The sequence below is a fragment of the Rhinoraja longicauda genome, chromosome 4 (assembly GCF_053455715.1).
Source record: "Rhinoraja longicauda isolate Sanriku21f chromosome 4, sRhiLon1.1, whole genome shotgun sequence".
Lineage (NCBI taxonomy): Eukaryota > Metazoa > Chordata > Chondrichthyes > Rajiformes > Arhynchobatidae > Rhinoraja > Rhinoraja longicauda.
In genome coordinates, this window is record NC_135956.1 from 45,584,816 (window position 1) to 45,611,514 (window position 26,699).

A 26,699-nucleotide genomic window follows, 5' to 3' on the forward strand; every position below is an offset into this window, starting at 1 on the left:
AACCACAAACAACAAACAATGTGCCAGAGGGACTCAGTGGGTTGAGCAATATTTGGGGGGTTGGAATTGAATTGAATACTTTATTATCACATGACAAGTTACTGTGAAATTCTTTGCTTGCATACCCATGGTTTGCAAATAGTCACCCATAAAGGGCGCTTACAAAGTTACAATGTACCCCCCCCCCACCCCCTCCTGAAGGTGGTCCCCCCTCGCCGGGTCCTCCATTGTCCATTGTTCTTCACCTCCCTCACGGTGGTCCCATGCGGGTCCTCCTTTGTTCCTTCCCCCGGCAGTGACGTCCTCACTTCCACATTGTCCGTTCCCATCTGTCAGTCAGCGCCATTATTGACAGCCGTACTGACCTCTCCACTATCGCTGCTGGGTCCTCCATGGACGCCTTCGTGGCGCCAACCCAGGGCCCATTGGCCACAGGCTTTGTCTACTCACGAGGCTCCACTTCCGGCCTGCGAGGCTCCAGCCAGCTAGGCCCGGCCTTGGACCCACGAGGCTCGGGCTTCAGCCCGTGAGGCTCTGGCATCAACTTCTCAGCGGCACCGGTGGGGATATTGTCGACATTTCAGGGCAAAACCCTGCATCAGACTATCATGAAGATGGATTTCAAATTACTGTACCTCAAATAAAGAGCAGTGAGGTAACAATGTAATCGTTGAGTGACACTGATGAGATTTTATTAGATGCTGAGGATGATACAATAAGTTATAATGTCATACCATTTCAGTCTCCGAATTGCATGGATTTTCTTTCAATGGTTTAATTTATTGTCTTCGATCTAAACATGTCTAGTTCCAGCATGGATGAAACCTCGACACCGCAATCAGGAGGAGGAATGGTGAACAGTCTTATTCCTTCTAAATGCAGAATGGTTACCTCACTTGAACCATTTAATTGTCTAACTCAATATAGGTCAAAGACCAAGTCTGGAATCCAAGCATAAAACTAGACTCTTCCTTGCATCTGCAGGTTGTCTGACGAGAGGTTGTACAGGCTAGACTAGCCTCGCCTAAGGAGAATGGGTGAGGACCTAATCCAAGATCCTGCGGGATATTGACAGGGTGGTCCAGGAGGATGTTTCCTCTTGTTGAAAATCGAGAGTGTTCGAAAATAAGGGTAATCTCTTTAACATAGATATGATGCAATATTTTTTCTCTCAGGAAAGTCACAAGTCTTTGGAACTCCTAATAAACAACAGGTTGAAGGGTTATTGGGACAGATGGTAATGCAGAAGTGAGGGTTACAATCAGATCATCATGATCTTATTGAATGGCAGTGCAGGCTTTTGGGGCCATGCAGCCTACTGCTTCTCCTAATTTGATGCAATATTCTACAGGTCCATTGTTAGAACTTTTAATCCAGCACTCGAGGTTGCAACACTGATGAACTGTCAGTGTTTGTTGCCATGATCATGCACAATTGACCAAAACTACTTCTGATGCTTGGATAACAGACTCAGATTTACAGTTGCATGCAACTGGTGAACCAAAATAAGCAGTGCTCCAACGTCTGCTCGAACTTTGCAAGCAATTTTGCCTGAGGACTTGGGTGAAGACCATGTCTTCATCACTGAACACAAATCTGTGGCCAAAGTTGCTTCAAATCCAAAATCCAAATCCAAAATAGCTTTATTTGTCATTCGTTCCGAATGAGATTACTGCATTACAAATGGACATTCTGCGATATTCATTGTATTCCAAACAACTTTTTCCTCTAAGTTACCATAAGTATTATATACTGTACACATTTATTGCATGTTTACAAAACTCCATGAGCAAACAGGAGCATGGTGGTACTCCCTCAATTTATTGTAATTACTGAAAAGGTACTCTAACATGGTACACTAATTTACAACTTGCCCAAAAACAACATATATTTTTGAAACATCCATGTACTTACTGCAGTGGGATCCTTCTGGTGTAGCTGGGCAGCAGTCACTTGTTTAAATCCACCCGGATAACTGCAATTAAAGTTGCATTTTAAATTTTCAACGTACTGCCTCTTGCCTTTCTATACTGAAAAGCTTGAAATATTTTGGATGACTTTGCAAACTCCAATGTTGTTTCAACTTTCCTGTATTTAGCATTCTGCAATTAGATTATATCAACCGCTAATGTCCTTATTATGAATGAATAAGTTTATTAGCCAAGTATGTGCATATCCAAGGAATGTGCCTTGGTGCTCCGCTCACAAATGACAACACAAACATCCAGTTAACAATTAAGAATAAAGCATAACCACATCTAAACAATAAGGATACAACAGTACAGTCTAAATAAACGTGGTGAAAATAAACCAGAGCAAAAAAGAAGCAATAGACTTTGGTTATTGAGTAGAACTACTACTCGTGTAAAAAAGTTGTTTTTATGTCTGGCTGTGGCTGCTTTGACAGTCCAGAGTCGCCTTCTGAGGGAAGTGTTATAAAATAGACACAATGATGATTCAAAGACTGAAGAGGAAAATGAGATAAGAGAGTTCAAGAGGTGAAGAAAGAGAATGTACTTCACATCTGAGGTTTGTAGGAGGAAGCAAATAGAGAATTATTTTGCCAATGTTTAAAAATTTAATAAATATGGCTTAAACTACAACCTATTTGAGACTCACCCACTGTGAGAGGAGTACACCTTCTGCTCCCATTTATTTCCAGAGAATGCAATGTGCCTTGTATTTATCACCACAACATGGTCACCACAGTCACCTGTAAAGGAAATTTAAAGGATTACTTTAATCGAAATTGGCACCCTATTTAGTCTTTTTTTTCTGTTCACGCACAAAGAAGGATCTGGAGGCATTCGACAGAGATTGAAGGAAAGATGCATTGGTGGTGCCAAATATAGACAAATGAGCTCTTTGGAGCTCATACTGTTTTTTCTTAAATTCCTCTGCAGAAAGTTTAGCAGAACAAGAGATAATATTTAGCTTGGCACTTGAGAACATTTAACGACATTAACTATGAATTGAAAACCACAGCAATTTGCCTTGTGGCATTCTCCGGAAAAGCAGTGGTCTCCGCAGCCCTTGTTCTTGACCTGGGCACACTATTGCAAGGTAAACTCCTGGATTTGATAGAACTTTATTGTTTTTAAAATTTATGCACGATCAAAAGTCAAAGAAAATGAAGATTTGACATAATTTTACTGTAATCCAACCTTCAATGGCATTTTCACATCTGCGTATTTTTCTTTTAAACAGATTTGGAATGTTTTGGGAGCAATTTTTAAAAATTACCTTTCAGCAGTATTCAATTTTTTTGTGGGAAAATCTTTTCTAAATATTACCGTATGTACTAGTGGGTTTTTTCAGTCAAGGGCAAATAGCTACTATGCATAGACATCCATACAGTACTCCCACAATTTATTTATAATTTTTACACAATGCAAATTATTAATCAAACATTAATCAAACATTTATGTGTAAGGAATTCCTTAACTGATTTTCTAAACCTACCGCCAACTTTCATGCTATCAATGAAGACCAAATCTGATAAAATGCAATGTCTAAACGCAGCGTGGCTTTACATGGATAAGATAAAGTGACATCCAAGTAAAAGCAAATCCAATTTCAACAACAAGTATTTTTTGTTGTAGCTTTAACTAATTAAGTACTTTCCATATGAAGAAAGCTACCACTCCAAAAATAGATAACCGGTGACCTTGTGGCTTGCAGAGACAATCATTCGAGATCATAGTCCAGAATGAATCGTGTTACCCTGATTGTACAAAGGAAATGGACATTCTGCTATTGAACATAATCTGTGGGTAAATCAACAGATTGCCAACACTGACATTGTTGCTGTAATTCAATGGTCATATTAAATTCTTCACCATCAATTTTTTTACCACGATCTCAGAAGATCTGGTTGCAATGGATTTGATTTTTTTTTGCACCTGCATTTCCAGGACACTGATACATTTCTTGTTAATGGAGATGGCTGTGCTGTTTCTTTCATCAGTTAAAATTGGGTGTGCAAGTTTTGAAAACGAAAGGAATTCTCAAAGGCAAACCAATTAAAAGTTTCACAGGGGCTAAAAAGGGTTGGTTTTGGAATGTTCCTGTATTCTATCCATATAAAACAAGCCATATCTTGAATCAGGTCACCAGTTTCGATTTATCTGTGCCTAGCTATGAATTATAAGAAACTAGTAGTTATCTTTTTGCAAGAAAATGGAAATGTAATAATTTGCAATGGGTTAAAAAGATTAAAAGTATAAACATGGTCCCTCTATGAGCGATTTGTCTTTCACTGAAATAACACATCAGGGTAGCAATGAACTGCCAGAAAGGTCTTCCTGCAAAAAAGAATGTTACCAACTGGTGACTTTGGAAATTGTTCAAAAAATACTCTTGAGCATGATTAAATGAAATATACATGGATGTGAAAATATCACAGCAGGCTGCAGTACTGTAAGATGAACTCAATTTTTAATTTCCTTTGGCATTTGCAGCGCCCTTAAGTCTCTAAATAAAACAACTTTCAACGGTTTGAGCTGAACTCGAAATGGTTTTAAGAGGGTAGTTTACCATCAAAGCCTTTTCTCGTCTCATGACCGGGAATAATTGTTAGGGTTGCTGCATGCTCCCAAGGAAAAACCTGCTGTTGGATATTAGGAAATTCAGCACCAAACTTATTGCAGAGATTGACAGCAGAGGAGGCCTTTGGGACACCAAATTATTCATATTCCTGCCGAGACCTAATCAGCAAGTCATGAAAGCACAAGCCTGAAACCTTTGATTTTATAATCAATGCCTCCATTTATAAACCAAAGCCGCCACATATAACCCAAGTATCTGCAATAAAAATAGAGAAGGCTGGAAATAGTAGATCAGACAACATTTAAGAAATAGTTAATGCTTCAGGTTGATGACCTTTCATCAGAATTTGATGTAAATTATATGAAGTTTTAAACACCATATCAATCTTATGCTCAAAGAACATCACCGCCCTCAACGATGGCCGAGTTCATTGTTCAAGTGCCAGAGGTCAAAACTGACTTATTCAAGCCAGAGGTGCTGAGTAATTATCCATAGAGTTATAAAGCAATACAACATGGCAACAGGCCCTTCGGCTAAACTCATCCATGATGACCAAGATGCCCCAAATAAGCTAGTTCCATTTGTTTGCATTTGGCCCATCTATATATATTACTAAAACTCGTATCTTGTTTGTTTGTTGGTCGTTTTGTTAGTTTGATAGCAGTAACAGGATCGTTCCAAGTCAGCATGGATTTACGAAGGGGAAATCATACTTGACTAATCTTCTGGAATTTTTTGAGGATGTAACTAGGAAAATGGACAAGGGAGAGCCAGTGGATGTAGTGTACCTGGACTTTCAGAAAGCCTTTGATAAGGTCTCACATAGATTAGTGGGCAAAATTAGAGCACATGGTATTGGGGGTAGGGTACTGACATGGATAGAAAATTGGTTGGCAGACAGGAAACAAAGAGTGGGGATTAACGGGTCCCTTTCAGAATGGCAGGCAGTGACTAGTGGGGTGCTGGATGCTTGGTGCTCAGTGCTGGGACCGCAGCTATTTACAATATACATTAATGACTTAGATGAAGGGATTAAAAGTAACATTAGCAAATTTGCAGATGACACAAAGCTGGGTGGTAGTGTGAACCGTGAGGAAGATGCTATGAGGACGCAGGGTGACTTGGACAGGTTGTGCGAGTGAGCAGATGCATGGCAGATGCAGTTTAATGTGGATAAATGTGAGGTTATCCACTTTGGTGGTAAGAACAGGAAGGCAGATTATTATCTGAATGGTATCACGTTAGGAAAAGGGGAAGTACAAAGAGATCTGGATGTCCTTGTTCATCAGTCACTGAAAGTAAGCACGCAGGTAGAGCAGGCAGTGAAGAAAGCTAATGGCATGTTGGCCTTCATGACAAGAGGAGTTGAGTATAGAAGCAAAGTCCTTCTGCAGTTGTACAGGGCCCCAGTGAGACCACACCTGGAGTACTGTGTGCAGTTTTGGTCTCCAAACTTGAAGAAGGACATTCTTACAGCGTAGGTTCACTAGTTTAATTCCCGGAATGGCGGGACTGTCGTATGTTGAAAGACTGGAGCGACTGGGCTTGTATACACTGGAATTTAGAAGGATGAGAGGGGATCTTATTGAAACATATGAGATTATTAAGGGATTGGACACGCTAGAGGCAGGAAACATGTTCCCAATGTTGGGGGAGTCCAGAATCAGGGGCCACAGTTTAAGAATAAGGGGTAGACCATTTAGAACAGAGATGAGGCATAACTTTTTCACTCAGAGAGTTGTAAATCTGTGGAATTCCCGCCTCAGAAAGTAGTGGCCAATTCTCTGGATGCTTTCAAGAGAGAGTTAGATAGAGCTCTTATGATAGCGGAGTCAGGGGGTATGGGGAGAGGGCAGGAACGGGGTACTGATTGTGGATGATCAACCATGATCACATTGAATGGCGATGCTGGCTCGAAGGGCCAAATGACCTACTCCTGCACCTATTGTCTATTGATTGTACGTACCCGAAACACAGCCAAAACGGTACACGACAGCGCAACAATTTTAGGCCCACCCGACTCACCATTCCCCTGCGGTCTCAATTGATCAGGTTTTGTTACATTTTAAAAACAATTAACTTAATAAACTTTAATAAATGCACCACCCCCTCCCCTCCTCCCCCCCCCCGCCAGGTGGACCAGCGCCCGTCCCGGCGTGCCCCACGCATGACCTTCCTCCCGTGATGCCGTGCGGCGGCAGAGGGTCAAAGAAGATGGCCGTCGCCGTCGAGTTGCCGCTGCAGGAGAGATTTACACCCAACGGGTCTATGGCTCGCTCTGGTCGCCCGGGGCCGGGGTGAGTGGCTCCCTCTCCCCTTTCCTCTCCCCCCTCGCTCGTCCAGGGGACGACGACTCCCCGGCTGGCAAAGGGTCCACGGGACGTCAGTTGAGAGAAGGTTGCCGGAGAGGTTGCAGGAGAGGTTTGCACCCAACAGGGGTTGCCGCGCCCGCAGGAGAGGTTTGGATCCAACGGGTCCACGCCCGTCTAGTATTCCTCTAAACCTTCGCTGCTCATGTACCTGTCCAAATGACTTTTACATGTTGGTTTTCTCCTGAGATCCTGATCATCATAGAAGCCAGTCTTCAACCAGTTCAATTCACAAGATATCAAGAAAGAATTTCAAAAACGACAGAAACCATAGGACCAGAAAATATCCCAGCTGTAATAGAGAGGTTTTGTGCCTTTTAGCGAAGGCTACTCCAGTGCAGTTACAACACTGGCATCTACCTGACAACGTGCAAAATTGCACAGAGCATTTAGGACAAATCCACTCCAGCTAATCTTTGCTCAATCAATCTCAGACAATCACAGTCATATAAAAAAAATGTTCAATAAAAAAAGTCCTGCCTCCTTTATCTTTTGAATAGATTAAAAACCGAATCCCTCTGTTCATTCACACTTCTCAATATTTTGCCATGTCATTTATACTGCCTTCCCATTCTAGCATCATATCATACTTAGGCTGAAGTCCATCTGCACTGTGTCTGAATATTTCATTCTTGCCTGTCATCCTGAAGTCTAAAACTATCCACATCACTGCCTTTTATGATCCAGCTGGACGAGACATTAGTTAGTTTACACCAGGAAAGTTGTGTAGGAAAATAACTGCAGATGCTGGTGCAAATCAAATGTATTTATTCACAAAATACTGGAGTAACTCAGCAAGTCAGGCAGCATCTCAGGAGAGAAGGAATGGGTGTCGTTTCAGGTCGAGCCCCTTCTTCAGACTAGGAATGTTGTGGTTAGTTCTGGTCTCCACTATAGAAAGGATGTGGCTGTGCTAGAAAGAATATAAAAGAGATCCTGCAGCATGTGTTCTGGAATGCAAGGCTTTAGTTGCAAGGACAGATTGCAGAGGCTGAAACTCACAAGGCTGAAGGGTGACCCTAAAGGCATTTATAAAATGATGAGGGGCATAGATAGAGTAGATGTTCACAAGTTATTTCAAAGGTTGGGGAATTTGAAACAGAGGACACAAGTTTAAGGTGAGAGGGGTTATATTTAACGGAGATCTGAGCTGCGTTTTTTTTTTTCAAACAGAGGGTAGTGGGTATATGGAACTAGCTACCAGAAGATAGACACAAAGTGCTGGAGTAACTCAGCGGGACAGGCAGCATCTCTGGAGAGAAGGAATGGATGACGTTTTGGGTCAAGACCCTTCTTCCCAGTCGTGTTCTCAAAACCTGCGCAGACCAACTGGATGGAGTTTTTGCGGACATTTTCAACCTCTCACCTCTCATGAGGTCCGAGGTTCCCATCTGCTTTAAGAGGGCATCAATAACACCGGTGCCCACGAAAAGTAAGGTAACATGCCTCAACGACTATCGACCAGTAGGACTATAGTCCGTGGTGATGAAGTGCTTTGAGAGGATGGTTATGGCGCAAATCAACTCCTACCTCAACAATAACCTCGACCCATAACAGCTTGCCTACTGCCACAACAGGTCAATGGAGGATGCAATCTCACTGGCTCTCTACTCTGCACTGGACCACTTAAGATAATAAAAACACATATATCAGGCTGTTGTTTATAGACTGCAGCTCAGTGTTCAATACCACCATCCCTTCCAAGCTGGTTACCAAGCTCATGGAACTGGGTCTCTGTGCATCTCTCTCCAACTGGATCCTCGACTACCTCATCAACAGACCAGTCTGTTAGAATTGGCAAAAAAACTTCTTCCTCAATTCCAATCCCTATTGGTATTGAGGAAGAATACTCAGCCCCCTGCTCTACTCAATCTATACTCATGACTGTGTAGCCAGACACAGTGCGAACTCCATCCTCAAGTTCGCCAACGACACCACCGTTGTTGGACGAATTATAGATAGTGACGAGTCAGAATATAGAAGTGAGATTGATCGCCTGACAAATGATGCCAGCACAACAACCTGGCTCTCAATGTCAGTAAGACCAAGGAACTGATTGTGGACTTTGGAAGAGGAAGGATGAGGACCCATAAACTTGTCTATATCGACGGGACGATGGTGGAGAGAGTCAAAAGCTTCAAATTCATGGGTGTGCATATTTCTGAAGGTCTTTCCTGGACTCACCACACTGATGCAATTATAGAGAAAGCACATCAACTCCTCTACATCCTGAGCTGATTATGGAGATTCTGTATGTCAGAGAGGATTCTCTAGAACTTCCACAGTTATACAGTAGAGAGCACATTTACTGGTTGCATCACGGCCTGGTTTTGCAACTTGAATGCCCAGGAGCAAAGAAGAAGGCAAAAGGTTGTGAACACTGCCCAGTCCATCATGGGTTCTGACCTCCCCACCATCGAAGGGATCTCAAAAAGGCAGCCAGCATCATCAGTGACCCACACCACCCTGGCCACACACTCATTTCACCCCTGCCATCGGGAAGAAGGTACAGGAGCCTGAAAACTGTAAAGTCCAGGTTCAGGAACAACTTCTTCCCTGCAGCCATTAGATTATTAAACACCTCCACTTCCAATAAGCTCAGAACTACATAGACTATTATTGTTATTATTGCACTAGAAACATAGAAAATAGGTGCAGGAGGAGGCCATTCAGCCCTTCGAGCCAGCACCGCCATTCATTGTGATAATGGCTGATCGTCCCCAATCAATTTCCCGTGCCAGCCTTCTCCTCATATCCCTGGATTCCACTAGCCCCTAGAGCTCTATCTAACTCTCCCTTAAATCCATCCAGTGATTTGGCTTCCACTGCCTTCTGTGGCAGAGAATTCCACAAATTCACAACTCTCTGGGTGAAAAAGTTTTTTCTCACCTCAGTTTTAAATGGCCTCCCCTTTATTCTAAGACTCTGGCCCCTGGTTCTGGACTCGCCCAACATTGGGAACATTTTTCCTGCATCTAGCTTGTCCAGTCCTTTTATAATTTTATATGTTTCTATAAGATCCCCTCTCATCCTTCTAAACTCCAGTGAATACAAGCCTAGTCTTTTCAATCTTTCCTCATATGTCAGTCCCGCCATCCCAGGGATCAATCTAGTGAACCTACGCTGCACTGCCTCAATTACAAGGATGTCCTTCCTCAAATTAGGAGACCAAAACTGTACACAATACTCCAGATGTGATCTTACCAGGGCCCTATACAACTGCAGAAGAACCTCTTTACTCCTATACTGAAATCCTCTTGTTATGAAGGCCACAATTCCATTAGCTTTCTTCACTGCCTACTGTACCTGCACGCCAACTTTCAGTGACTGGTATACAAGGACACCCAGGTCTCGCTGCACCTCCCCCTTACCTAACCTAACTAAATTGAGATAATAATCTGCCTCCTTGTTTCTGCCGCCAAAGTGGATCACCTATATTATCACGCATCTGCCCACTCACTCAACCTGTCCAGGTCGCCCTGCAACTTCCTAACATCCTCTTTACAGTTTACACTGCCACCCAGCTTTGTGTCATCCGCAAACTTGCTAGTGTTGCTTCTAATTTCCTCTTCCAAATCATTAATATTGTGGTAAACAGTTGCGGCCCCAACACCGAGCCTTGCGGCACTCTACTCGCCACTGCCTGCCATTCTGAAAAGGACCCGTTTACTCCTACTCTTTGTTTCCTGTCTGCCAACCAGTTTTCTATCCATGTCAACACCCTACCCCCAATACCATGTGCTCTAATTTTGGTCACCAATCTCCCGTGCGGGACCTTATCAAAGGCTTTCTGGAAGTCTAGATACACTACATCCACTGGCTCCCCTTCATCCATTTTACTTGTCATGTCCTCAAAAAATTCCAGAAGATTAGTCAAGCATGATTTCCCTTTCATAAATCCATGCTGACTTGGACTTATCCTTCTACTGCTATCCAAATGCACCTTTATTACCTCTTTAATAATTGACTCCAGCATCTTTCCCACCACCGAAGTCAGGCTAACTGGCCTGTAATTCCCCGTTTTCGCTCTCGCTCCTTTCTTGAAAAGTGGGATAACATTAGCTATCCTCCAATCTGTAGGAACTGCTCCTGAATCTATTGAACATTGGAAAATGATCACCAATGCATCCACTATTTCTAGAGCCACCTCCCTGAGGACCCTGGGATGCAGACTATCAGGCCCAGGGGATTTATCATCCTTCAGTCCCATTGGTCTGCCCAATACTATTTCTCGCCTATTGGAAATTTCTTTCAGTTCCTCTACCCCCCTAGATCCTCTGTCCTCCAGTACATCTGGGAGATTGTTTGTGTCTTCCTTAGTGAAGACAGATCCGAAGTACCTGTTCAACTCTTCTGCCATTTCCTTGTTACCCATAATAATTTCACCCGTGTCTGCCTTCAAGGGACCCACATTTGACTTTGCTACTCTTTTTCTCTTAACATATCTAAAGACACATACACTATTATTGTTTGTTTGCTTTTTACATTAACGTATGCGTGTGTGTCTGTATATACACACTGAACTTTTTTTCTTTTATTATATTGTTTAGGTGTACTATGTTTACATATTCTGTTGTGCTGCTGCAAGTAAGAATTTCATTGTTTAATCTACGACATATGACAATAAAATATTCTTGATTCTTGACTCTTCTTGACTTACTCCAGCACTTTGTGTCTATCTTCAGTATAAACCAGCATCTGCAATTCCTTCCTTCCTACACAATCTTCCCCCCGTTGACGAACTGTACACTGCAAGGGCCAGGAAGCGAGCGGGCAAGATCATCTCTGACCACTCTCACCCTGGCCACAAAATCTTTGAAGCACTTCCCTCTGGAAGGCGACTCCGGACTGTCAAAGCAGCCACAGCCACACATAAAAACAGCTTTTTTCCACGAGTTGTTCTACTCAATAACCAAAGTCTGTAGTCTCTTTTTTGCTCTGGTTTATTTTCACCCACATGTTTAGACCGTAATGTTGTATCCTTATTGTTTTGATGTGGTTATGCTTTATTTTTAAATGTTAACTGTATGTTTGTGTTGTCATTTGTGAGCGGAGCACCAAGGCACATTCCTTGTATCTGCACATACTTGGCCTATAAACTTATTCATTCATTCATTTATCCTTATCTGTGTCCGTAACAATGAACCAACGTGATCCCATGATGCATTTTTCTGGCATCCATACACAGAAACTTACTCAACACACTTGCACAATTCTAACATGGTGTTGGTATTTTTTAATTATTCTGCTGAGATAGTGAAAAACATCCGCTGAGATAGTGAGAAACTTTGTTTACTTGCTACCCAGTCAAATTATACTATACACAAGTACAATCAAGCCATACACAAGTGTAATAGACAGCGCAGAGAGAAAATACCAGAGTACAGAAAATAGTGTTGGAGCATTCTAAAATTACAGATAAAGTGTAGATTTTTAAAAAGTACAAGGTCGACAATGAGGTAGGCTGAGCGCTTTTGGATCGATCAGTAGTGTTCAGTAACTTGATAGTGCTTATTTCCCAAAAAGAAAACCTGGTCAATTACTTTTTTCTCCTCAAATTTAGGTAGGTGAATCTTGTGCTGCATGTTATTATTAAGTAACTCAATCGAGGCTAACTTGTGTCGTACTGGATGGAGTGTCACAGAGATATTCCTAGACTTTATTTCCATTTTGCTGCATCCCTTGTCTTTTTGAAGGAGACAGACTGCAGATTTTCAAATGTCAGACAAATTCATTGAAGAAGTAAAATAACATCGGCAGCAAATACAAACAATTTTGACAATTTGTAAACTCCATTGTATAAACGAAAATAAAAATAACAAGGCATAGAAATTTATTGCAGAGAAAGAAGCTTTCAACTAAATCTTGTCCTTGCCAGCTGAATAACTAAAGCTCAGAGCCATGCTAAAGACGCGTACTTTATCACAGTCTGAGAAAAGTGGTTAAATGGAACCGTCTCCTACACAGTGGATGACTAACATTTTAAAATAAAGGAAGCAGCCCTGTCAGTTGCTGAGACAGACTTGTCAAAGTTGCTTTGATGAGAAAACACAGAAAGTTGAAGTGGACATAATTTTCAAGATTAAGAACCGGAAAGATAAGCCCAATATAAGACAAAAGCAAATTCGGTATGGTTTCAAGAATTGCTTTTAACCCACGGCTTAACATTCACATACCAATGTACAAATTGGAGCGTCAGTACACTACTGTATATTTGAGCAAAAGCAACTTTTGACAATGGGAAATCTAGATTCACACCACACTTAATTTTGAAGTTATAGTTATTAATTTCTTATAAAGCTATTAAAAAAAAAAAAGAATAAAATTAAAAATTAAGAAAGCACACCAGACTCATCTCCAGGTGGCAGACAGATTGCGGAGCACACATCTGCCCTCAAAGAGCCATAAAGTTGGCGCCATCTAAATTGATAGGAAATGAATGAATAGCAAAGCAATGGGAAATACTGTAATAACATTCTGGATGGAGAAATAAGTGCAGGCAAGACTCCCATGTTGAGAAAAAACGGTGACCAGATTCACTCTGAAATAATACAGATTCACAACGTAGCAAAGAAGGCCATTTGGTCCTTTGCATCTATGTTGACACTGAAAGAACTGCAGATGCTGGTTTACAAGAAAAGGCACAAAGTGCTGGAGTAACTGAGCAGGTCAGGCAACATTGCTGGAGAACCTAGATAGGATGACATTTTGGGTCGGGAGCCTTCGGGGCCTGAAACATCACCTATCCATGTTTTCCGGAGATGCTTCCTAATCCGCTGAGTTACTCCCGCACTCTGCATCCAAAGCTAATGCTATTGTTTTGTTCTCTTCTCCAAAGCCTAGTAACATCGTTGATTCTAAATCATTGTGCATTATTTCCTCAATAGATTGCAAGGAAATGATCATTTAAACGTAATTTCATCTTTAGGAAGCCCAAGTTAAAACTTCAGTTTGAAAAGTTCCCATGACCGAATTCAACAGGAGGGATAAACACACATACATAAACTCGCAGCATTATAACTACATCAACATACAAATGCACTGTTTATTTTTGCACAATAACCTAGTTGCTGAGGTTCTACAATAAGACATTGTGTATAACTACAGCAATTCTTTCACCACTGTGAGCTGTCCAAAGGTTGTGAGAAGTATGGTAAACCAAATAATCAGTGGCAAACAGTGAATAATTCATTGCATGCTCAATCTCTGGAGTAACGAAGACATTTAAAGAAAAACAGCCTGGGCTGGTTGTATTACCTGCTGCTGACTGAGAATTGAAGGAAAGGTCAGCTATCACCTCCTCAGTCGGTTTTATTAAAGATTAGAGCCCAAGTTTTGAAGTTAACAGCAACTTGACAGTATTCACCACTCACCTCAGTAAGGAAATGAAATACCTGCAATGATCCACCCAGCAAAAACCAAAATATTCCATGACAAATCTTTACGTTCTTCTTCATTGTGGACCCAAAACGTTTAATCGCACAGGGGAGGCAAACTTATCACCACCCCCAAAAATTTTTAAATAAACAAAATCGTCACATTCCCAAACTTAGCCAGAACTACTGTACATTCTAATCTCTTAAAAACCCTCCACATTTTTCTGAAAGAATTAAGAACACACAAAAAACTTATAAATCTAATGAAAACACAAAAAAATCTAATTAACAAGTTATCAAAGAAATCATAAAAAAGCAGAGAAAGGATTTTAAGTCTTTTTAAATAAGCAAGTTGTTATCAGGGTCTCACTGGCTGGTCACTCCAATAAAATCAGTAGAATAACAGTTTCCTCCATATCTATAAGGCATTGACGGGTGTAGTCTCTCGCTTCCCAGACTTCATTTTGAATTCCATATCAGAGGTTAAATTACAATAGCTGGCAGATTTACTCATTTGTACATGCATGCCCAGAAATCGCAAAGGTTCACTGAGTGATGTCAATCACTGGTAACTTTGCACCATTATAATGCTTTCTGGATGAAGGTGTACACTGCCTGCCAACATCTGAAAAGAAATCCAACAGTCTCTGCTGGCTCCCTATACTTGTAAATACATCTCAGGATCTAGTCTTCAGCTTGAAATCCTTTATCCTAGTTACAGTCTCATTGGACTATAAAAAATCCCTTTGATGGTCATATTTCTACATTCCTTCATAAATATTAAGCACACTAATCAAGATGCATGCGGATGTCTAAGCTGGACAGTTAGATCTGTTCAGTTTCGTGTTTTTTTTAAAAAGAGTTTAGAGATACAGTGGAGAAATGGGCTCTTCGCCCACCGAGTCCATGCCAACCAGCAATCTCCATTACACTAGCGCACACTAGGGACAACTTACAATTTTTACCAAAGTCAATTAACCAACAAATTTGTACGTCTTTGTAGTGTGGGACGAAACCGGAGCACCCGATCAAAGTCCACGCGGTCACGGGGAGAATGTACAAACTCCGCACAGACAGCACCCATTGTCAGGATCAAACTCAGGTCTCTAGCGCTGTAAGGCTGCAACTCTACCCCGATGACACCATGCTGCAATGTGCTGGAGGATGCATAAACAGAGCAAATTTGGCATGGGCTGAATACATAGAATCATAGAAAATAGGTGCAGGAGTAGGCCATTCGGCCCTCCGAGCCAGCACCACCGTTCAATATGATCATGGCTGATCATCCAAAATCAGTACCCCGTTCTGTCTTTTTCTCCCATATCCCTTGATTCCCTTAGCCCTAAGAGCTAAATCTAACTCTCTCTTGAAAACATCCAGTGAATTGTCCTCCATTGCCTTCTGTGGCATAGAATTCCACAGATTCACAACTCTCTGGGTGAAAAAGTTTTTCCTCACCCCAGTCCTAAATGGCCTCCCCTTATTCTTAAACTGTGACCCCTGGTTCTGGACTCCCCAACTTCGGGAACATTTTTCCTGCATCTACCCTATCCAATCCTCTATGAATTTTATATGTTTCTATAAGATCCACTCTAATCCTTCTAAATTCCAGAATAGTTCCAAATGGCTTGTTTCTGTGCTGTATTACGTATGGATCTTGTTTGCCACCTGTCTTTGAACTGTCAGCAGATTTAGCTGACAATGCAAATATCAACATCTGTCCAGAGTAGCTCCAGATGCTCTGAAAGGTAAATGACTTCATTCAATGAATACTTATGCATTGTTGGACTATTTCATTACAGTCGACAAACACACAGGCTTTAAAGGTTAAAACTTTAATGTTACAATTATTAATTTCATCTTCCAGAGAAATGTTTTTGCTGGCCTGCTGTTTTTGAAGTTTCAAATGGAACATGGCAGGTGCTGATGGATATAAAAACGTCTCCTGGCCACGTGCAACACACAATGCATCCCATTGACCTGTCTGTCAGGTGAACTGCATTAATCATATACACAGTGGAGGCTTGTTAGCAAACGTTATGCTCAAACATTATGCCCGAGGAGATCTTTAGAAAATTGAAAATTGGCTTGCTTTTAAAATAATAGCTTTCAAAACCATTCCTAAAATTCTTCCGCCTCATTTGGAGGTGAGAGGATAACAAAAAGTAAAGAGAAAATGTCCGTTTCCTGCTTTTAAAATGTTTGCGCCACATTCCATGACCCAGGAATCCACAAATGTTGGGCTAAAATGTACAGCACAATGCCAGAATCACTCAATCTCCACCCCATGAAGAAAGTACAGAGCTTTAGGTGTAGATCTCACCCCGGCACAGCTGAGATTGATCTCTGGCATTGGAAGATTTGGGCTGCAGCCCTGGACACTGCTCACATACAGGATGATGCACTGGGATATCTGCTTATTGCTAGTGCAAGTATACTTTTGTAGTAGAGTCATAGCGCTGGTACCTCAAATTCATAGTCATTGAGTTAAAGAGAGATACAGCAGAGACCTACAGAGAGATACAGCATAGAGTTACAGAGAGAAAGAGCATTGAGTTACAGAGAAATACAGCATAGTTACAAGTGAGATAGAGCATACAGTTACAGAGGTACAGCACGGAGTTACAGCATGGAAATAGGCCCTTTGGCCTACCGAATCCGTATCAATTTTGGATGCCAGAGTGACAATATCTTACTTTGGTGCAACGTTCAAAACTAAATGAACAACTTTCCTCTTCTCCCCAGCATGCAAGAATGGTTTCCACTCCCACCCCCATACCGAGATCCGCTTTCAGCACATCTATCCAATCATGAACTTCAAAGCCAAGCAAGGCTTCAAGACTGGAGGGTAATGTGCCATTAATTCTCCCTTCCTTTTGTCTTGGCAGCAAGCAGAGTGATTGCAGACATACGAACACAGCACAACTTCTGCCATAATAAACACTGAGATGGAACATCTGTGGTACATATGCCATTTAGTAAAGCAATGTTTCAGGTTTATCCACAAACTCAGGATATTAATAGACCACCCAGTCAAACCAGTTTTCACTTCTCACCTCCCAAATATGTTCCTCCGTTGCTTTTTATTTGCAGTCTTGTCACTTTCCCAGGATTGAATTCCCTGTTGGTAAGTGCACAGCTACCTAATTGTGTCTATTGAAATTCTCCAACAAGGTTCCCAATCTCACCTCCTTGAGCAGCAATGCCTCGTGCTTTATTCTCTCTCTCCCGAATCTTTCCACCAAACCGCCAGCAAAGCTAGTAAACCACGTCCCCATCCTGCTCACTACAGCTACCGCTGCACTGCAGATTCTGTCAGAGGCAGATTCTGTCAGAATAATCACCATCTCACTCTTCATTCCTCTTCTGAATAATTGTCTGCATTTTTTGCCCTGTAATCACTGAAGTTTAGACAGTCAAGTCATCTCACTGAAACAAACATGACAGAGAGTATAGACTGTGAGACTTCTCCTCAGCTTGGAGAGTCAAGAATTAGGAAGGCGGCGGCATGGGTTCGGAATTTTTGGAATTGCCCTTCCTAAGTTTTGTGGATGCTTATTTCTCCCAATGTTCAAGATCTGGTCTTAAACTGGTCACATTTTTGGGCCCTAAGGAAATGGGAGTAGGGCAGGTAAGTGAAGCAGAGATATGGGAGCAGCCAAAGAGTTAAATAGTTTGAAGAAGGGTCTCGACCCAAAAGGTCACCCATTCCTTCTCTCCAGGGATGCTGCCTGTCCTGCTGAGTTACTCCAGCTTTTTGGGTCTATCTTCAGTTTACTTCTACTCTTGTTCTCCTGTTTGTTCTAAACAAGGTTGTTCCCACTGTGGGCCATTGATTATGTGCTATTTACTAGAAGTTTCATCACAGGTCACAGAGTAATGATTCTTACTCCTCACCGAGACCTCAATACGTCAGGACCTATTTCACCACATGCGCAAACTCCTGTTAGACTCCTCTGATTCTTTGATATTTCACTCTTTTCCTATCTACAATCACAATCATACAATCACAATAACATTTATTAGCCAAGTATGTTTTGCAACATACGTGGAACTTCATTTGCCATACAGTCATAACAGTAAAAAGCAACAGGACACACAAAATACATTTTAACATGAACATCCACCACAGTGACTTCTCCACATTCCTCACTGTGATAGAAGGTGAAAAACAGTTTAATCTCTCCCTTCTTTGTCCTCCAGCGGTCGGGAGCTCTAACCTTCCGATGACGGGATGATCTTGACTCCCATAGCCGGCGGCGAGCCTTCCTCGTCGGGGCAATCAAGCTCCTGCATCGGGGGGGGGGATCTCAGCTCCCCCGCGCCGGCGATCTACCCCAGGTCGGGACCAGTCGAACCTTGTGCAGCTTTTGGAGCTCCCGACCGGTCTCAACCCGAGACTGTGAGCTCTGATGTTAAAGTCCGCAGGCTGCATTGGAGCGACGATCCCAGGCAAGGGATCGCAGGCTCAGATGATAAGTCCACGCCCCCGCGGGGACTCAAGGTTAGTCCCAGGCAAGACCTCCAGCTACGTGATGTTGGGCCGCAGAGCGACCAGAGATACGATCCAGAAAATAATCGCATCTCTGGCAAGGTAAGAGATTGAAAAAATGTTTCCCCCGACCCCCTCTCCCACCCCCCACATAAAACAAACCAGAGAACATTTACACAAACTTTTAAAACTTACTAAAAATAACAAAAGAGTTTGAAAAGGACAGACTGTAGGCGAGGCAGCCATCGTGCGGCGTCCCCTGGTGGCGCAGTAACTCGCATTGCACAGTATCCACCCTACTCTATCCACAGACCTCCATTCTCCTTTAAGTCTCTACCTCCTTGACAAGTGCATCCCATTTCCTTCTCACTTTTGGCATTCCCAAGACATCCTCCCTCCGTGAGGAAAAGCATAACATCTTCACCTCAACTCTCGATGTCACAGTCCCCCCCCACTCCCAAACCACATGGTGCCCATCGACATTCAAGGCAGCTTCATCGTAGCCTTGCCTCTCGATCTCTAACCACTTCACCATTCACTATTCCCCAAATCACTTTCATATTCAGACCTGGAACAAACCTAACCCAACTGCCATAATTACACCTTCAAACTGCCAATTTGCGTCGTGTTACGCATGAGCCAGCAGCTTTCTCAGTTTTCTCAATCACTTGAAAGCATCAGCACAGTGAAAAAAGAGAGAAAGGCTTGCATATTTTCTTTGGATGTCAAAAATACCTTACAGCCCACTTTGGAGTGAAGACACTGCTTCAGGAAACGCAGAGGCCAACTTATAGCAAGCTCCCACAAACAGTAACGTGATCAGGACCAGATAATTTTTTTAACTGAACAATATATTTTCGCCAGCATAAATGGTGGGCTCCCTTGTTCTTCTTTACAAAAAAGACAACATCGTTTCCATTCTCCTGATACCAGACGGGGCTTCCGTTTAACATTCACCACAAATGTGTTTTTGTGGCCATGGTAACCGGAGATAAAACACTAACTTAACAAATGCCCATCTCAGTTCTCGAGTGAAGATTTAATAAAAATTCTAAGCCAAGAAAAATAACACAAAGGAAATTGAAAGCCATAGTTAGGAATTCCTGATTCCCATTGATATGGTTCCATTGTCAAACAAGGAGGCAGGTAACCTGTCACCAAAGTGCCAATGCCACTGTAATATTACTCTATATTTTGGCATATATCAAATGAAAATTAAATCAAAGAATCAACAGTCAAGAATGTTTTATTGTCATATGTCTGGAAACAGAACAATAAAATACTTGAATTGTAGGAATTTATTGTGCACAAGGTAATCAGTCAGACAATCTTATTGATGCAGCCAAAAGAACTAAGCAGCCTATGCATTCTCCCGGCTTAGCTTTCATGTCAAGTCAAGTCAAGTCAAGTCAAGTCAATTTTATTTGTATAGCACATTTAAAAACAACCCACGTTGACCAAAGTGCTGTACATCTGATTAGGTTCCAATGGAAAAAAATGAAACATACAGTAGCACGCAAACAGTTATAGTCATGGTTATAGGACATCAAGTGCTCATTCAAGGGAAATGAGACTTTATAAATAAGGGTGATTTAAACAAGGAAGCACTCTGAAGATAATCCAACACATTAATGATCGATGTTGTTACTTTACAAATGATTTTGACGTTCTATTTAAGAATTGTGTTCGAGCAGTTGCCATTTAAAGGGTGCAGAAATGTAACCATTTAAGTTTTATTTTGATAAAACATTACTTTTGTAAGATGCTGCTCTGCTCATTGAACTCAAAGAACATCAGCACATTTTCAGTTAAAACAAATTATGTTAGGAATGCTGGTGCACATTATCACATATTAAAAAGTTTCGATTCGACATGTGTAAGAAGGTTTAAACCGAAGATAGACACAAAAAGCTGGAGTAACTCAGCGGATAGGCAGCATCTCTGGAGAGAAGGAATGGGTGGTGTTTCGGGTCAAGAAGGGTCTCGACCCGAAACGTCACCCATTCCTTCCTGAGTTACTCCAGTTTTTTGTGTCTATTTTCGATTCGACATGTTAATAGAACACTATGCCAGTGCTTTTTTTGTTGACATAAAGGTAGCAGCACACAGTCACATGGCCAAGAAACAAAGTAATGATGTTTAAGTTTGTGGAGGTGCCAGAATACCATACCACTGTGTACTGTCACAGAAAAAAACATTTCATAGAACAATATAGCACAGAAACAGGTCCTTCGGTCTATGATTTTAGCCTATGATGCCAAATTAAACCAATGGTAACTGCCTGCACTTGATCTATTCATGAGCCTTTTAAATACATCTTTAATATTGTTTCCACCACCTCCCTTGGCAGCACATTCCAGCATCTACAACTCCTTGTGTAAAACTGCTTACCACCTATAAGCTTTCCCCTCCCCTTCCTTAAACTTATGCCCTCTAGCATTTGACATTTCCACCCTGGGAAAACTAAGTACACTAACTTTGCCTCTCATAATTTTGTACACTTTTATCAGGTTACGCCTCAGCCAGAGAAAACTATCCCAAGTTTGTTCAACCTCTCATGTAGCTGACAAAATAACAATGCCATCCAGCTCATGAGATTTATTCCTGTTTGTGACAATGTTCTTAATTTTGATCAATACAATGCTTCAGTTAATTAAACAAAATAGTTTGGCGGAAATGTACAGGTTTCAACTTAAATGAAGTTTTAGAAGATATTTCTATTCCACTTTTACAGTACAATTTGCTTCGAATCGAATGTCAGTCTAACAATTTCAGCCAAGCTGAAAATATCAGACTGGGAGGTGTGGCAAACAGCAAATATAATATTAATTGCCTGCAACAGTATGGAAAGGATAAAGGAATAGGCAGACTGCGACAGATGGAATTTAATAGAGGAGTGTACTTTGGCAGAAGGGATTAGGAAAGCAATTGCAAACTTTATGGCACTGCTCTAAAGAAGGTACAGGAAAAGAGGGATCCACTGTCTCAGAGCTTTGAAAGTAGCAAACAATATTGAATGAAATAAAACACATGGGTTCTTGGGCTTTGTACATTGAGGTATCAAGTATAAAAGCAGAGAAGTTTCTAAAGTTACAGTTTCTCAACAAGAGCACAACTAATGCTTGGTCACCACACTTTAGAAGGATGTACAAGTCCTTGAGAAAGTGCAGAGATTTACCACAATGGTTCCAGGGATAAGGGATTTTACCTACAAGATCAATTGGTGAAGCTCAGGTTGTTGTCCTTGAAGAAAAGAAATGAAGGAAGATCTTAAAACAATATACAGAAATAGTGAGCAAATATTACAAAGTTAGGTATTACAAATATTACAGAAATTGGAATTTACAAGGTTAAGAGCATTTCCAGAACATTAAGGGAACTGATAAGATAGGAAAGAAACTGCCACTACTGGAGACAAAAGAGACTGCAGATAATGTGTCTTGAGCAAAAAATAAACTGCTGGAGGAAGTCAGTGGGTCAGGTAGCGTCAGTGGAGAGAACTGAACATTAGATGTTCCAGTTTGGAACCTTTCTTCAGACTGAAGATCTACTAATATTGGCTGAGGATAAGGGAGCAAGTCTAAAAATGAGGGCATTCTGGAGTGAAGTTATGAAACACATCGACACGCAGATTGGTAGAAATTAGGAATGTTCTTTCAGAGCAGCAATTAATATCAGGTCAATTGTGAATTTTAAATGTCAAGAGCTGAAGAGATTTTTATCAATTACCCAAGCAACTAAATGATATGCAGAAAACATGGGTAAAGATGTTAGATCATGATCTAAGAATAAGTTGACATACAACCCTGTGTGCGAGTTTTGATTTCAACAAGGTGAACACAGTCCGAAGAAAGCTCCTGACCCCAAAACATCATCTATCCATGTTCTCCAAAGATGCTGCCTGACCCGCTGACTAACTCCAGCACTGTGTCCTTTTTAGGTGAACAAATAAAGCAGCTTGCTTGTTTGAACGTGTGTTATAAACACTGCTCACTGTCACATGAAAACCTTGTGGGAGCCATTTAATGGAGAGGGATTATTCTTGGATTGTTAAATTTTCACAGCAAATAATTTTGGCAATACTATTTTTTTAAACAGTCGACAGGAAGCCAGAGGGAGTTGCCCTCACACTCCCACCTGGTCAAATCAAGTGAATGCCTCTAGATCACTGCTTATCAGATTGCAGTCACAGTATTGTATTTCATAGAAGGAGATGCTCAAAAATTAATGCAAACGTCTGAATTCCTTCTGAGAACATAGAATCTTTGTTCAAGTGGAAACAAAATTCTATTCAGAAATGTTTAGCGACATCAATCATACTGAATGACATATCAGGGAGTCTTTAATAAATGGCATCCCACAGACCTTCAGATTCAGTAAGTATGACCATGTGTTGACAATCTCCCAATTAGATTAAAATATATCTGAAAGAAACCCAAGAGACTTAGAGGTAATCAGATAACTGACACATCTAAGTATTCTCCCAACACTGGGACTCAGACAAGGATAGCTATTTCACGAAAGAAAATACTGGGTAAGTTCATGTTGCGAGGTTAAGAAATATAATCTTCCACTGCCAGATGTTTTAACAGCGCATTTGCGCTATCTACTGACAACAGATGAGCATTGCTCAAGCATTCATTTTTCTAATTAAAAATACATAACTCACAGCTTTAAGATGAAAGGGGCAAAGTTTAAAGGAGATATTCTGGACAAATGTTTTTTTTAAACACAGAAGGTGGTGGGTCTGAAATGGTGGATGCAGATACAAAAATGGGTTTTAAGAGGCGTTTAGATAGGCGCATGGATATGAAGGGAATGGAAAGATATGGATCTCGTGTACAGTCAGAGGAAATTAGTTTATCTTGGCATTATGTTTGGCACAAACATTGTGGGCCAAGTTCCTATTCCTGTGCTGTACTTTTCTATGTAACTCACGATGACTTCAGAATCAATCTTGGCCAATCTTGCCCCACTGACTAATCTCATAGTAGCTTAACTCTGTTTTATTCTCCCCTTACTCAGTCCCCTCCCACTGATGTCTGGGATACTTTACTTGTTTTGAACACTTTCTTGGACCCACTGCCTCATCTTTACCATGTAGTCCCTTTACACTTATTTTGGGAGGCCTCAGAGCCTTCTGTTTCTTCCCTGAACAGGGACCTGACTAGTTCCCCTCCTCCTGGCAAACCTTGTTCTTGCTCTCAACAATTTTTGTTTTGATTCCTTTCATTTTCTTCAAATCGATGTGTAACCATGAGCACTTCAATGGGCCCCAGCAATGCCCGTCTTGTCATTGGCTATGTTGAACACACTGGCACCACTACCCTAACTCTTGTTCCCCTACATCAATGGCTGCATCGGGGCTGATCCTGCACCTGTGTCGAACTGGTCAATTTCATCAACTTCGCCAGGAACCTCGACTTGTCCTCAAATTCATTTGGATCACCGCTGACACCTATTTAGCCTTTTTTGATCTCTAGGTATCCGTCTCAGGAGAAGGGCTATCCACAGATATATACCACAAACGCTTTATGACTCCCACAACTACCAAGAGAGCACCTCCTGCCACGCCATCCCTTTCTGTGTTTCTCCATTCCTCTAGCTCTGCTCTCAAGATGAGGTTTTCCACTCTAGGACAAATAAGATGCCTTTTTTCTTCATGAAAGGTGGTTCTCCCTCCTCCCCCCACCATCCAGCACACACAGCTGTTGATGGAGATCTCACCCACATCTCTTCCATTCCCCACAGTTGCACTCTCTCCCCCGCTGCCCCCAGAAGAACAGGATAGAGCTCCCCTGTTTCTTAACTTTCACCAAGCTAGCCTCGACATTCAACACACAGCATTCTCCAACATTTCTGCTCAATGCAATCACACCACCAGTCACATTTTCCCTTCGTTACAACACGATAGAACTTTATTTATCCCAGGAGGGAAATTGGTCTGCCAACAGTCATTAAACACATGATACATGAAACAGGAAATTAAAGTGACGAGTGGAAAGGATTGGGGATGTGCGAAGATTGGAGAGCGGGTGAGGGGAGTCAGTCTACCCCACGACAGAAGGGGGAGGAGTTGTAGAGTTTGATAGCCACAGGGAGAAAGGATCTCCTGTGGCATTCTGGTGGAACCAGTCTGTTGCTGGAGGTGCTCCTCAGGTTGACCAGTGTGTCATGGAGGGGATGAGCTGTATTGTCCAAGATGCTCTGTAGTTATATGGTCTTAAGGAATAGGAGTAGAATTAGGCCATTTGGCTCATCAAGTCTACTCTGCCATTCAATCATGGTTGATCTATCTCTCCCTTCTTACCCCATTCCCCTGCCTTCTCCCAATAACCTCTGACACCCGTAATCAAGAATCTTTCTATATCTGCCGTATAAATATCCACTGACTTGGCCTCCACAGCCTTCTGTGGCAAAGAATTCCACAGATTTACCACCCTCTGACTAAATCATTTTTTCCTCACCTTCCTAACAGAACTTCCTTTAATTCTGAGGCTATGACTTCTAGTTCTTGACTCTCCCACTAATGAAAACATCCTCTCCACATCCACTCCATCCAAGCTTTTCACTATTCTATATGTTTCAATGAGGTCCCCCCTCATTCTTTTAAACTCTAAGAGAGCAAAGGCCCAGTGCCGACAAATGTTCATCATAGGTTAATCTATTCATTCCTGGGATTATTCTTGTAACCCTCCTTTGAACCCTCTCCAGAGACAGCACATCCTTCCTCAGGTATGGTGCCCAAAATTGCTCAGAATATTCCAAATGCGGGCTTACTAGTGCCTTATAGAGGCTCATCATTACATCCCTGTTTTTGTATACAAGCCCTCTTAAAATAAATGCGAGAATTGAGTATGCTTCTTTTCTACCGATTCGACTTGCAGATTGACTTTTTGGGACCTTATCAAAGGCTTTCTGAAAATCTAAGTAAACAATATCTACTGACTCTCCTTTGTCCTGCTATTTACTTCTTCAAAGAATTCCAACAAATTTGATATGCAAGTTTGTGGAGCATCCTCCCCTCCAAGACCACCTCCCATCAATCCAATGAATCCATTACACATCTTCCCGCTGCTGCAGAGCTCACTCTTTCTGTGGCTCCTTGGTTCCCATTTCTATCCACACATCATCCCTCCCTCTGGTTCTATATTTCATTCCTCACCTTCCTTTCTTATCAGATTCCACCATCTGCAGCTCTTTGATTTTTTCACATATCACCTCTATCCTTTGCAACAATCCTTAGTTTTCTCTCCCCAGCCACTCCCCCCCACCCCCGTCTCATTTGTTAACCTACTTCTCTTTACCTGGATTGACCAATCACTTACCAGCTCTTGCCCCACCCCTTATGTTTTTCTACCTGCTATCTCCCCGCCACTCCATCAATCTGAAGAAGGGCCCCGGCCCGAATCAACATTTTCACCACCAAGGGTCCCTGCTCTGTCCACTTCCCTCACCAGATGCTGTTTGACCTGCCAAGCTCCTCCAGCTGTTTGTTTGTTGCTCATGATTTGATACCTGCTCCATAATTGACCTACGAAAGTTACACATCAGATGTAAAATTTAAACATGTTTGCCATCCCCAGCAAACATTTAACTATTTCATTATATAAAAAAATAATGCTCAAAGTTAGTCATAAAGATATGCAGAATGAAAACAGGCCCTTCGTCCCAACTCATCCATGCTAGCTTAATTACCTAACTGAGCTAGTCCCACTTGCCTGTGCCTGGCCCATTTCTCTCCCAACCAGTCCATTCCACCTATCTGGTCGTGTCTCTTAAATGTTGTGATTGTGTCCACTTCTACCACTTCCTCTGGCAGCTTGTTCCATGTTGCATCAACTGGAAAAGGTGTCCCTTAGGTCCCTTTCAGATTTTAAAACAATGCCTTCTAGTTTTACACTCCCCTACCTT

At 41.8% G+C, this 26,699-nt stretch overlaps 1 protein-coding gene across 2 annotated transcripts in view; it reads right to left on the minus strand.

Moving 5' to 3' along the window:
- The window catches only part of mrpl13 (mitochondrial ribosomal protein L13), an 82,487-nt gene that overhangs the window by 41,453 nt on the left and 14,335 nt on the right, over nucleotides 1-26,699 (minus strand). For both annotated transcript variants that reach the window (XM_078398617.1, XM_078398616.1), the window contains exons 3-4: nucleotides 2,620-2,713; nucleotides 1,915-1,975 (exon numbers count right to left, since the gene is read on the minus strand). In XM_078398617.1, coding sequence (XP_078254743.1) covers nucleotides 1,915-1,975; nucleotides 2,620-2,713 — 155 coding nt within the window. The remainder of the gene's footprint in view (nucleotides 1-1,914; nucleotides 1,976-2,619; nucleotides 2,714-26,699) is intronic.